The sequence below is a fragment of the Pygocentrus nattereri genome, chromosome 23, assembly GCF_015220715.1.
Source record: "Pygocentrus nattereri isolate fPygNat1 chromosome 23, fPygNat1.pri, whole genome shotgun sequence".
NCBI lineage: Eukaryota > Metazoa > Chordata > Actinopteri > Characiformes > Serrasalmidae > Pygocentrus > Pygocentrus nattereri.
This window is the reverse complement of record NC_051233.1, coordinates 33847550-33861702: the sequence shown is the minus strand read 5'-3', so window position 1 is coordinate 33861702 and position 14153 is coordinate 33847550. Positions and strand designations below refer to the sequence as shown.

The 14153-nt window shown below is 44.3% G+C and overlaps 1 protein-coding gene across 1 annotated transcript in view; it reads left to right on the top strand.

Annotated features, from left to right (window-relative positions):
• The window catches only part of tnfsf10l4 (tumor necrosis factor (ligand) superfamily, member 10 like 4), a 19476-nt gene extending 7896 nt beyond the window's left edge, over window positions 1-11580 (top strand). Inside the window, exons 2-6 of the mRNA XM_037533419.1 lie at window positions 1667-1851; window positions 7684-7824; window positions 8792-8837; window positions 8926-9012; window positions 10812-11580. Of these exons, the coding sequence (XP_037389316.1) occupies window positions 1667-1851; window positions 7684-7824; window positions 8792-8837; window positions 8926-9012; window positions 10812-11233 (881 nt within the window). The 3' untranslated portion in view covers window positions 11234-11580. The remainder of the gene's footprint in view (window positions 1-1666; window positions 1852-7683; window positions 7825-8791; window positions 8838-8925; window positions 9013-10811) is intronic.
• The last annotated feature ends 2573 nt before the right edge of the window (window positions 11581-14153 follow it).

Here is a 14153-nt window from a genome sequence, read left to right as displayed (position 1 = left end):
CTCTGTATTTTGCTCCCTACAGTGTTCCTGTAGTATTATAGTGTATGATAATCTAACCCCGTACAGCTCTGAGTGCTGTCTGTCTGTCTGTCTGTCTGTCTGCCTGTCTGTCCTGCTCTGTATTTTGCTCCCTACAGTGTTCCTGTAGTATTATAGTGTATGATAATCTAACCCCGTACAGCTCTGAGTGCTGTCTGTCTGTCTGTCTGTCTGCCTGTCTGTCCTGCTCTGTATTTTGCTCCCTACAGTGTTCCTGTAGTATTATAGTGTATGATAATCTAACCCCGTACAGCTCTGAGCGCTGTCTGTCTGTCTGTCTGTCTGTCTGTCTGTCTGTCTGTCTGTCTGTCTGTCCTGCTCTGTATTTTGCTCCCTACAGTGTTCCTGTAGTATTATAGTGTATGATAATCTAACCCCGTACAGCTCTGAGCCCTGTCTGTCTGTCTGTCCATCTATTTATCTGTCTGTCTGTCTGTCTGTCTGTCTGTCTGTCTGTCTGTCTGTCTGTCTGTCCTGCTCTGTATTTTGCTCCCTACAGTGTTCCTGTAGTATTATAGTGTATGATAATCTAACCCCGTACAGCTCTGAGCCCTGTCTGTCTGTCTGTCTGTCTGTCTGTCTGTCTGTCCTGCTCTGTATTTTGCTCCCTACAGTGTTCCTGTAGTATTATAGTGTGTGATAATCTAACCCCGTACAGCTCTGAGCCCTGTCTGTCTGTCTGTCTGTCTGTCTGTCTGTCTGTCTGTCCTGCTCTGTATTTTGCTCCCTACAGTGTTCCTGTAGTATTATAGTGTATGATAATCTAACCCCGTACAGCTCTGAGCCCTGTCTGTCCGTCTGTCTGTCTGTCTGTCTGTCTGTCCTGCTCTGTATTTTGCTCCCTACAGTGTTCCTGTAGTATTATAGTGTATGATAATCTAACCCCGTACAGCTCTGAGCCCTGTCTGTCCGTCTGTCTGTCTGTCTGTCTTGCTCTGTATTTTGCTCCTGTACAGCTCTGAGCGCTGAACTACACTCACTGTTTAAAGCTGCCCTCATGCACAGAAGAATCAAGTTCAAATTCCTGCTGATGAAGTCTTCAGTTTAAAAAATCAGTTAAAAAAACAATTCGCACATTGGGGGTGGGTGGGGGACGGGTGGGGGACGGGGGGAGTTCAGTGGGACTTTCCAAGTTTCCAGCAAAGAAAAACAAGTCGTGAGGAAAAAACACGGAAGGGCAGAGGAGCTTAGACTTTGACTAGAGAGAGGGAGAGAGAGAGAGAGAGAGAGAGAGTGAGAGAGAGAGAGAGAGAGAATAGAGAGAGAATAGAGAGTGAGAGAGAGAGAGAGACAGAGAGAATAGAGAGAGAGAGAGAGAGAGAGAGAGAGAGAGAGAGAGAGGGAGAAAGAGAGAGAGACAGAGAGAATAGAGAGAGAGAGAGAGAGAGAATAGAGAGAGAATAGAGAGTGAGAGAGAGAGAGAGACAGAGAGAATAGAGAGAGAGAGAGAGAGAGAGAGAGAGAGAGAGGGAGAAAGAGAGAGAGAGAGAGAGAATAGAGAGAGAATAGAGAGAGAGAGAGAGAGAGAGAGAGAGAGAGAGAGAGAGAGAGAGGAAGAGAGGGAGAGAGAGAGAGGACCTGAAGTACTTTCTCTTTCTGTTAAGAATGCTATAATTCTCTCCACCAGAGAACCCAAACATGACGGCGGACAGTCGGCCTGAAGCTGCCTATAATGAGCTGAGGGAGGACTGCAGTGGACCCTCTCAGTCTGGTAGATGGAGCTCCTACTTTCTGACCCTCAGTTTGATTCTGGCCGCTGAAACTTTCATCACAGCCTGCTTTCTGTACCACTTCACCTCCGATATCCACACAGTGAGTAACAGGAGAACCTGAATCGACCCAGAACCACCCGTTTGGAGCAGAACACTGTCTTAATAATGTCTAACATTCAGCAGCAGTGGCAGTAGTGATGATGGTGATTATGAAGGTGATGGTGATGGTGATGATGGTGATTATGAAGGTGATGGTGATGGTGATGATGGTGGTTATGATGGTGACGAAAGTGCCAGTTTGTAAACTCTTAGCAAAAAGGATTACAATACCTAAAAAGTAGGGAGTACAGAGCCCTGCTGGTGATATCCTGTATAAATAAAAATAATGTGTGGCCACAACTTACTAAGGTGTGGGAATGAGAGGATTTAGTCGTGGCCACGACTTACTAAAGCATTGAAACGAGATGCATGTTCACGAATTAGTAAGCTGCAATCTCATTCCCACGCTTTACTAAGTCATGGCCAAGGCTTAATCATCTCATTCCCACACCTTACTAAGTTGTGGCTATGCATTAGGATCTCGTTCCCACGCATTAATAAGCCGTGGCCACACATTATTTACTTTTATACAAGATGTCACAACATCACACATAAATAAAACTAATGTCCACTCCCTGCTAACACGTGGGAACAAGATCTTAATGCATGTCCACAACTTACTAAGTGGTGGCCATGACCTTATTCTCATTCCCACACCTTACTAAGACATGGGAACAAGATCATGCCTTACTAATTCGTGGCGCATGCATTAGGATCTCATTCCCACACCTTACTAAGTCGTGGCCACACATTATTTTTATCTACATTTACATTTATGGCATTTAGCAGACGCTCTTATCCAGAGCGACTTACAAAAGTGCTTGTCATTACTTCAGAATATCTCATGTTAATAAAGGTCGACATAATTTTAAAGAGCTTTGCTCTAAATTGCTACCTGAAGTTATCTGTGCATTGAGACCCAAAACAAGTACAACAAGTAGAAAAATACCTACAACTCAACACGGAGTCTACACAACACTAAACCTGCTGAAAAAAAGTTTGTAATAAAATACAGTGAAGAATAAAAGAGGTGAAGATCTTTAGTAGACAGTGTTAGTGATTAGATAAGTGTAGTGTAAAGAGACGGGTCTTCAGACGTCGGTTAAAGACAGCAAGTGATTCTGCTGTTCGGACACTTAGGGGAAGTTCATTCCACCACCTTGGTGCCAGGACAGAGAACAGTCTGGAGGCATGTTTTCCTTGTGATCTGCAAGATGGTGGGTCAAGTCGAGCCGTACTTGAAGCACGAAGGTCTCTGGGTACGGATCTAGCTTTCACCATCGATCTCAAGTAGGAAGGAGCTGGACCATTTTTGGCTTTGTAGGCCAACATCAGGGTTTTATGTCTGATGCGAGCTGCTACAGGAAGCCAGTGAAGGGAATGCAGCAGTGGAGTGACATGGCTGAATTTAGGAAGGTTGAAGACGAGTCGAGCTGCAGCGTTCTGGATCAGTTGCAGGGGCCTGATGATACGCATTGGAAGACCAGCCAGAAGGGAGTTACAGTAATCTAGTCTAGAGATGACTAAAGACTGAACGAGTACCTGTGTGGCCTCTCTAGAGAGAAAAGGTCGAATTCTCCGGATGTTGTAGAGGAGAAATCTGCATGACCGAGTCAGGTTAGCAACATGAGCCGTGAAAGAGAGCTGGTCATCTACAACTACCCCAAGACTACGAGCTTCTGTAGATGGAGTAATCAGGGTGTTCTCAAAGGGAATTGAGAGATCACACCGAATACCAGAAGATCCCGGGATGTAAAGCATCTTGCTTGGGTTCAGCTTGAGGTGGTGGGTTGTCATCCACGATGCAACGTCTGCCAGACATGCTGATCTATACAGGATGTCACCAACATAGTTCTGTAAAAAAAAAAGTTCTTTGGCTTGTAACAATAATGGAACCCTTTTCAGAAAGGATTCTATATAAAACCATCTACAACACATTCATCATCAGTCTGAGGAACCCTTTCACGAAGTGCAAAGAACCCCTTGTCCATGCAAGGGGTTCTTTGAGTGTTCATGGTTCTGTATAGAACCAAACTCTTGAAGAACCATCTTTTCTAAGAGTGTAGCCTACAACTGTCTTAATAACGTCTACAATATAAATAATAATTAATATTATTATACTTATAATGCGGACCACCATTGGGTCAAGATGGCGTCTACCCGGAGTAAGAAGCCCACCCGGGTCAGTCTTGCATCAATTTGTCATCCAGGTTTTTTGCGTAACTGTCTGTGATGTTGCCAGCTGGTCCAGCGCATCACCAGTAGTCATCAACAAGACTGAAAGGGAAAAGGTATAACAACAGCTACTTACCTGTTTCCTGGGAAGAGTGACGGCATGGGTCATTCGGTCACAGGGGGGACACAGGGACACAGGGTGGACACAGGGACAGAGGAGGGACACAGGGACAGAGGAGGGACACAGGGACAGGGGGTGTACGGGTCGACCTGAGGAGAAAGACAAAACTATTAACAAACTAATGGCAAATACTGAACACCGGCTATGAATGACATTTGGAGATATATTTACTTGAAGTAAATGCTGAATATCGCTGTTGTCGGAAGAAAACCTTGTATCTCCAGAATGGTCATTTTACAGGAGAAGGAAAAAACCCACTTTACTTTTGTGACGTGGAGCGGTGAGGCGGACGTGCGTGCTGAGATAAGCGGGTTTTATTGAGGGCAAATCCAGGGTCATGGTCGAAACGGTCCAGGTTCAACACGGCGTGATCGAGAGTCAGACAAAACGGAAGAAACGCAGGATCCAAACAGAACAAGCAAAACATCCAACACAAACTACACATCTAACATCAAACAAGCATGCAAACAAAGACCAACACAGTCCAGGGCAAACATGGGGCTTCTAAAACACAAGGGATCACAAGACACGGGTGGAAAACAGGTGGAAACAATCAGGGGCGGAGTCACGAAACAAGGGGACAGGACAGTGAAGACCAAAACAAAGAAGCACGTGGACGACCGGGAAGTAAACACAACACAAGCACATGGGGGAGTGGGAGGAACCAATCGTGACAACTTTTAATGCAAGTCAATGGAACCAGAATTTTTTCCAAGTAATTTTGGGCCGTTTCTTTTGGCCCATTCATCATGAAATTTTGATACAGTGTAAAGAGCAACAGGCATTTTCACACACTGTGAAAAAAACTGTCAAAAATGTCAAACTATGTCAAAAACTGAAAAACAACAAAAATGGAGATACGAGGTTTGTTCTGACAGCAGCGATATCCATGTACTGTGAATGGGAACGTGACTGCTTTGTCTGAGGAATACCTGAATTTAATTTGGTTTAGTCCACTGGGAGGGGCTATAGGTATTTAAGGTCAGGCCCAGTCCAGTTGGGTCAAAGCGCTGCCAGTAAGACGGCTAGTCTCGCTGCCGATGTGCACCCTGAGGTGGAAATTAAGTGAGAATAGTCTAGCAAGAGTAACAAAATGCCTGTCGTGCATTTGAGTTTTATTTATTTCTTTTTTTGGTGTAAAAAGTCGTGTGTGAGTACCGTGGTGATGAACTTTTATAGTGCTGTTTGGATTTTTTGATAATGTGTACATAAAGAAACGGGGCAAGAGAAACATTTAACCAGCCTTCTGCTCAAACTTCTTCCAAACATGCCAACACGGTGACCTCCAGGCCACTTCGAGGCCACTCCACCATGCTGTCAAATCATTTGTAGTGTTTGTGTCTTTTAGAAACTGCGTTACAAATAAAGTACAAAACAAAAAATGTGATATTTCAATTGAGTTGAGGCCGCTGTCAACTCATGTTGTAATCATTTTGCAGTATTTAAAACACTCAAATAGTTCAATTGAAACATCTATAATGTCAAATTTGTGGCATCGTTATTATTATTATTATTATTATTATTATTATTATTATTATTATTATTATTATTATAGCAACAATACAACAACAATGTAAACAAAGGAGTAGCATTCAACATTTAACTGTTCAGCGTAAAGGTGTTTTGTTTATAACCGATCAGGTGATGAAACTGCCGAGCTGCAAAACTCACATACAAACTCATCTCCAGCAAGACTTTTATTTTTAAAAGTAATTTATTCGTCTACTTCAAAATATTTAAGAAAGGTTTCGCCCAACAGGCTAGAAACGTTAAATCTTTTCACTTTTAGCTGTTCAGTTCCATTCACCCTCATTCATTCAGCAACCGTCTTCAAATGCTTTCCGGTCTGTCTTATATAATGGGAGAAATAAGAAGAGGCCAGGTTCCCTTAAACCTAAACCGGTTCTGCTAATGCAAACATGCCACTATCAGTAATAATGCCAGTGTAAGGGTTTGTAGCATATATTTCTATTGTGTTTACATGCAGGACAAAATGCATGAATACAGTATTAAAGCTCATTAGCTTATCTAGCTAGATAGTTGTTTCAAAGCTTATTTATCCTGTGTTATTCTCTTACAGTGGAAAGAAAGGCATGTTTTCTTCTACAGGAATCAAGTTTCCGTAACTTCTACTTGAAAGCTACTTGAAATATGTTCATCCAAAGTATTGGCAAGATAGCACAGTTAGCCTGGCTAAATTAGCATTATGTTAATATGCTGCATACAGTAGTGGACAGTAACTGAGTAACTGAGTATCTGAGTAACTGAGGAACTGAGTACCTGAGTATCTGAGTAACTGAGTACCTGAGTATCTGAGTAACTGAGTAACTGAATACCTGAGTATCTGAGTAACTGAATAACTGAGTAACTGAGTAAATGTAATTAGTTTCTGTACTTTAGTATTTTTGGTGTATCTGTACTGAAGTTTCTCCGTTCTGGACTTTTTCCTTTCACTCCACTACATTTCAGAGTCTAATATCCGACTTTTTCCTCCTACATTTTGAGAAATCTGTCGTTCCTTTTGGTTTCTGTGTGTATAAAAACGTCACATGTCAAAACGAAAGAAGCGCAAAGCCAGAGCACCAATCAGGGCCCAGCGGTCACTTTGTTTAGAGCTGGTTTTGACCTGTTGGTCATACCGACCCAGTGCAGCACGCGGTTCAACGTCAGCGCAGCAGCGTAAAACTTTGGGAGAGTCTGTTCAACATAAATGATGAACTAACCTAACTTTGTGTAAATAGAGCTCAATATAGAAATATGTCCACATATGCAGTCGAGACTGACGCGGCTTTTTTCTGAATTTCTACAAACACCATTTCATTTTATAGTAAATGAGTTTGGGCTGGTTTATGTTTATGAACAGACGCCTACAGATCAACATAGTAAAGGAGCTCATCTGTGATCCTGAGTTTAAAGCCAGTTTTTATTCAACTTAAACTTGGAACTAAGTTGTAAATAAATCTGAAACTGAAACTTTGCTTGTGTGTAAAAAGTGATTTCAGAGCCACTCGGTTCTCCCTGATGGAACCTGTTTACCTTCAGTGTTTTGTGCTTCTGATCATTTTAATAGACGTCAGCGTCACTAATTAATGACGTTCTATTAAAAGACTGGTTTACCAAGAGAGACGCTGGAGGACTTTCACCTGAAATGAGTTCATGAAGCCAGTCTGGTTATAAAAATGATAACAGGACATCAGAGCCAGAATTCCTCTTTTAGTACTTTTACTTTATACTTAAGTACATTTGAAGGAAAATACTTTAGTACTTTTACTCAAGTGGAGGTCTAAAGGGAGGAACTTCTACTTTTACTGGAGGAATATTTTACCTTGGGGGTCTCGACTTTAACTTGTGTACTTCGTCCACCACTGACTGTAGAAGAATGTAACTGGCTGTAATGTAGGTAATGTATCACTGCTATCATTAGCTTCATTAGTTTATGAGTAATTATTTGTGTTTTCTCTCACTTCATTTTTTCAGACTGATGAGTCTCTGAGGCAGGGACTGTACCCCATTGACTGCCTCTACCAGTATTTAGATCAGGAGGAAGATGAGCTGAACGGAGGAGGGATGACGAGCTGTGAGCTGATGAAGAAAGAGTTTCAGAACAGTGCTCAGCAGGTACTGACCAGGACTGTAAACGGCCTCAAACCACACCGATTCGATTACGATTCAGTGAACCGTGAAATCCTTCACCGCGATTCTCTTCGGTTAGTCGGGATCGATTCAGAAGCTGGAAGAACACAGAAAAACAGATTTGCCCAGAGATGAGAAAAGAGTTTGATAGTGTTGTTTTCAGTGCATATATATGGAAATCCAGTTGTTGTTCGTTGTTGTTATGATGTCATTTTCATATCTCGCTGTTATCGGAACAAAACCTCGTATCTCCAAAATGGTGACTTTACAGGAGAAGGAAAAACCTACATTCCTTTTAATGCAAGTCAGTGGAGCCAGACTTCTTTACTAGTAATTTTGGGTCATTTCTTTTGGTCCATTCATCATGAAATTTACACACAATATAAAGAGCAGTGGGCGTTTTCAAATTCTGTCAAAGCTGAGAATCGACAAAAATGGAGATACGAGGTTTTGTTCCAACAACCACCTCTCCATGGCTCACAGCAGTTTAGCCCCGCCCACTCACCCTGCAGCACAATACAGAACAGCCAATCAGAACTGAGTTCATTTACATATTTCAGTCTTAAAGACACAGTCATATTATATGGGCTCCTTATAAATGCACTGAATCTTTTTTTTGTTTTTACAGAAAAATGAAAACATCAGACCAACAGAAATGATCCAGAAATATCCCAAAATAATCTGTTTCCATTTGTTTCAATTCAAAGTTACAATTGTTTATCTTCTTCTCCAAAGTTACCGTGTCGGAAATATGACAGGGACCAAAACAGGTGGAGGAATGCACAGTTAACAAAACCCAGCAGGCGTTTTAGAGATTTTATGTCCGATAATATTCAGCCACTTCTATTTTGGCCAGTAAATGGATGAATATTGAATATTCCGTGTATTTTAAAGGCCCCATATTCCGCACATCCTGCACATCAGTAAAGATTCATTCTCTTTTCTCATCCAGAGGATCCTGCTGGACATCCAGAACTCCTTATGGCAGACGTTAGGAGGTAACAGCATCCAAACACCTTTTACCGATAACATTATTTTCTCTTTTACGTGGATGTGTTGACGTCTTTTCTCTGTGGCTTTTCACAGAACACAACGTTACCCAGATTTTCAAACCAGCCGTTCACCTCGGAGCCAAGCAGGAGCTGAAGCAGTACCACCATCTTCAGAAAACAGGTGTGTTACAGTGACCACCCAAGAAACGTCCCAGCTATGAGGCTAGCAGTGGTGGATGAAGTACACACTTCATGTACCTGACAAAAATATCCCTCCAGTAAAAGTAGAAGTTCCTCCCTTTAGACCTCCACTGGAGTAAAAGTACTAAAGTATTTCCTTCAAATGTACTTAAGTATAAAGTAAAAGTACTAAAAGAGTAATTCTGGCTCTGATGTCCTGTTATCATTTTTATAACCAGACTGGCTTCATGAACTCATTTCAGGTGAAAGTCCTCCAGCGTCTCTCTTGGTAAACCAGTCTTTTAATAGAAGGTCATTAATTAGTGACGCTGACGTCTATTAAAATGATCAGAAGCACAAAACACTGAAGGTAAACAGTTTCCATCAGGGAGAACCGAGTGGCTCTGAAATCACTTTTTACACACAAGCAAAGTTTCAGTTTCAGATTTATTTACAACTTAGTTCCAAGTTTAAGTTGAATAAAAACTGGCTTTAAACTCAGGATCACAGATGAGCTCCTTTACTATGTTGATCTGTAGGCGTCTGTTCATAAACATAAACCAGCCCAAACTCATTTACTATAAAATGAAATGGTGTTTGTAGAAATTCAGAAAAAAGCCGCGTCAGTCTCGACTGCATATGTGGACATATTTCTATATTGAGCTCTATTTACACAAAGTTAGGTTAGTTCATCATTTATGTTGAACAGACTCTCCCAAAGTTTTACGCTGCTGCGCTGACGTTGAACCGCGTGCTGCACTGGGTCGGTATGACCAACAGGTCAAAACCAGCTGTAAACAAAGTGACCGCTGGGCCCTGATTGGTGCTCTGGCTTTGCGCTTCTTTCGTTTTGACATGTTACGTTTTTATACACACAGAAACCAAAAGGAACGACAGATTTCTCAAAATGTAGGAGGAAAAAGTCGGATATTAGACTCTGAAATGTAGTGGAGTGAAAGGAAAAAGTCGCCCAGAACGGAGAAACTTCAGTACAGATACACCAAAAATACTAAAGTACAGAAACTGACACTGTATGATGTGCGGCTGTACAGACAGTACCAATGTAAACATGGACAAATGTGCATTAGCATAGCTAGAAACAGTAGCGCCCGCCTAAATTTCCTCCAAGCTTTTGTCTCTTTTGTAAAAAACAGCACGTCACAAATGTTCAGGCAAGTATGAGATGATCTTCACACACAAACTGAGGCTCAACATGGTGCTAGTGATGGGTTATAAGTTAATATTACTTGTTAGCAGCTTTAGCCTTATAAGTCCAGGATAAAAGGAGCCAACTCTGGACATAAAGCATGTCTTGGTTGTTTGGCTACATCTGGAACAGATGTTCAACTCAGTGTTGAGGTGTAATCAGGTTTGGTGTGAAATGGTTCAGACGTCTTTACAGTGGTGGTGATGGGAACCAGGCGTCGCCATGACTACAACACAGATATAGACACTTTATTTACCATCCAGAACCACCGGAGAACCTACACAAGTCTTCTGAGCTTATATGTTGGTATGAAACGCTGTCTCAGGCATCAGGGCAACATAATCATAACCGTTGTATGTTCTAATGTCTTGGGGTGGAGCTTTTAGAGGCATTAAACTCAGATGTCTGGTTCCCATCACCATCACCACCACAGTGCATCAAAAACTCTGTCTATAACCGGTCATTTCACATCAAACCTGTTATTAAACAGAAATTTAGAAAACTGGTGGAATTCCCCTTTTAACTCATGCACTGATCAGATCAGGCACTGAGAGTCTCATCACCACTGTATTGTTCTTTAAACGTGTGCGTAGGTGATCCTACTGAGGCGGTCACACCTGCATTAGAGCATCTCAACTGGGAGGCCCTGAGTGGACAGAGCAGTCTGGAGGGCCTGATGCGCCTCAGTCCTGACGGGGAAATTGTGGTGCCGCAGGACGGGATTTATTTTGTTTACTCTCAGGTTTATTTCGAAAGTTCACACTCGGGACGTGACCTGCAGTTCACACAGTACATGTTCAAGCAGACGGCACTGCAGCCGGAGCCGGCGATGCTCGCCAAAGCCACAGCGACTCCTTGTCTCATGTCAGAATCTGGTGCGGCTCTGTTCTCCAGCCACCAAGGGGCACTGTTTCACCTGGAGAGGGGCGACAGACTTTCACTGTACATACACAACTTGGGGACTGTCCGCTTCGCCCCAGAGTCCACTTACTTCGGGGCCTTTATGATAGACTGATGGAACCTGCACATCTGCAGAGGAGATACTGGACACGTGTCTGATGAACAGACCTATCCACCACTCCTGAGACCCACCACAGGAATGAGATGTGTCATAACACTGATATTAAATTCAACAGCTACTAATAAAAGAGCACTAAATCAGCTCACTTTGGTCAGGAGTGCAGAAGATTGAGCTTCTTGTGTAATAAATAATTAGGAATGTCCAATATTTTCAGGTTTTGTATGATTTTGATCTGAAGGTTAATACTTGGATAAACTTTTTGTGATAGTGTTTGTGCTTTAAGGTCATTTGTTGGCTTAAAAACTAAGTAAAGTATATTTTGAAGTTGTTTGTAATGTTAATGGTAAAATGGTGGTAGTTTTTTTGGGGAAGGTGAACTATTTTGCCTCACCACACCCTGCATGTGAGGGGTGGCACGGTGGGTAGCGGTAGCGCTGTCGCCTCACAATAAGCAGGGCCTGGGTTCGATTCCCCGGCCGGGCGACCGGGGTCCTCTCTGTGTGGAGTTTGCCCCGTGTCTGCGTGGGTTTCCTCCGGGTTCTCCGGTTTCCTCAGTTCAGTCCAAAGACATGCAGTCAGGCCAATGGGACGTGAAGAGCTCTGACTCGGTACGTTTCTCTAGAGAGAGACAGAGCGAGAGACACAGAGCGAGCGAGAGCGAGAGACACAGAGCGAGCGAGAGCGAGAGACACAGAGCGAGCGAGAGCGAGAGACACAGTGCGAGACACAGAGCGAGACACAGAGCGAGACACAGAGCGAGACACAGAGCGAGCGAGAGCGAGAGACACAGAGCGAGCGAGAGCGAGAGACACAGAGCGAGCGAGAGCGAGAGACACAGAGCGAGCGAGAGCGAGAGACACAGAGCGAGCGAGAGCGAGAGACACAGAGCGAGCGAGAGCGAGAGACACAGTGCGAGACACAGAGCGAGACACAGAGCGAGACACAGAGCGAGACACAGAGCGAGACACAGAGCGAGAGAGAGCGAGAGACACAGAGCGAGAGAGAGCGAGAGACACAGAGCGAGAGAGAGCGAGAGACACAGAGCGAGAGAGAGCGAGAGACACAGAGCGAGAGAGAGCGAGAGACACAGAGCGAGAGAGAGCGAGAGACACAGAGCGAGAGAGAGCGAGAGACACAGAGCGAGAGACACAGAGCGAGAGAGAGCGAGAGACACAGAGCGAGAGCGAGACAGAGCGAGAGCGAGCGAGACACAGAGCGAGAGACACAGAGCGAGCGAGAGACACAGAGCGAGCGAGAGACACAGAGCGAGAGAGAGAGCGAGAGACACAGAGCGAGAGAGAGAGCGAGAGACACAGAGCGAGAGAGAGAGCGAGAGACAGAGCGAGACACAGAGCGAGAGCGAGCGAGAGACACAGAGCGAGCGAGAGACACAGAGCGAGCGAGAGACAGAGCGAGAGAGAGCGAGAGACAGAGCGAGAGAGAGCGAGACACAGAGCGAGAGAGAGCGAGACACAGAGCGAGAGAGAGCGAGACAGAGACACAGAGAGCGAGCGAGAGAGAGAGAGAGACACAGAGCGAGCGAGAGACACAGAGCGAGAGAGAGAGAGACACAGAGCGAGCGAGAGACACAGAGCGAGAGAGAGAGAGACACAGAGCGAGCGAGAGACACAGAGCGAGAGAGAGAGAGACACAGAGCGAGCGAGAGACACAGAGCGAGAGAGAGAGAGAGAGAGACACAGCGCGAGCGAGAGACACAGCGCGAGCGAGAGACACAGCGCGAGCGAGAGACACAGCGCGAGCGAGACACAGAGCGAGAGAGAGCGAGACACAGAGCGAGAGAGAGCGAGACACAGAGCGAGAGAGAGCGAGACAGAGACACAGAGAGCGAGCGAGAGAGAGAGAGAGACACAGAGCGAGCGAGAGACACAGAGCGAGAGAGAGAGAGACACAGAGCGAGCGAGAGAGAGAGAGACACAGAGCGAGCGAGAGACACAGCGCGAGCGAGAGACACAGCGCGAGCGAGACACAGAGCGAGAGAGAGCGAGACACAGAGCGAGAGAGAGCGAGACACAGAGCGAGAGAGAGCGAGACACAGAGCGAGAGAGAGCGAGACAGACACAGAGAGCGAGCGAGAGAGAGAGAGAGAGAGAGACACAGAGCGAGACACAGAGCGAGAGACAGAGCGAGAGCGAGAGACACAGAGCGAGCGAGAGACACAGAGCGAGCGAGAGACACAGAGCGAGCGAGAGCGAGACACAGAGCGAGAGAGAGCGAGACAGAGACACAGAGCGAGCGAGAGACACAGAGCGAGCGAGAGACACAGACATTTCATGGCTGCAAAAAGGGGGAAAAACATTCGTCAAAACTTCAAAGGCAGAAAGAGGAGCCGATACGTAACATGGAATTCTGATTTATTGTAAGGCGTTTAGAAATGCAGGTATTTCTGAAAATGTGGCCGACGAAAATGAATTTCCTAAGTCTATATAAAAAGTACAATGAGTGAAATACAAAATAAAAAAAAAAAAAATCTCACAATAAAACAGGAAAAAAAGGTCTATACAAAAAGAAAATGAAGGGAAAACTAAGGTACAGGATGATCAACCTTCAGGAAGTGAATCAACAAATATTTCATCTAACCTTAAAACAAACTCCACACGGCTGCCACACGTTTTTTAAAATGTGTGCCAGAGGAACTACGAATCCATGGACTGGACTTAAAAATATTGTACAGTGTGTGGGTGTGTGTGTTTATTAAAAAAAAAAAAAATTAAAGAGATGGGGGGGAAAAAAAAAAAAAAAAAAAAAAGACAGAGACTGTCTGTGAGACAGAGAGAGAGAGAGAGAGAGAGAGAGAGAGAGAGAGAGAGAGAGAGAGAGAGAGAGAGAGAGAGAGAGAGAGAGAGAGAGAGAGAGAGAGAGAGAGAGAGGGAGGAGGTGTGCGTGTCTTAGGGTC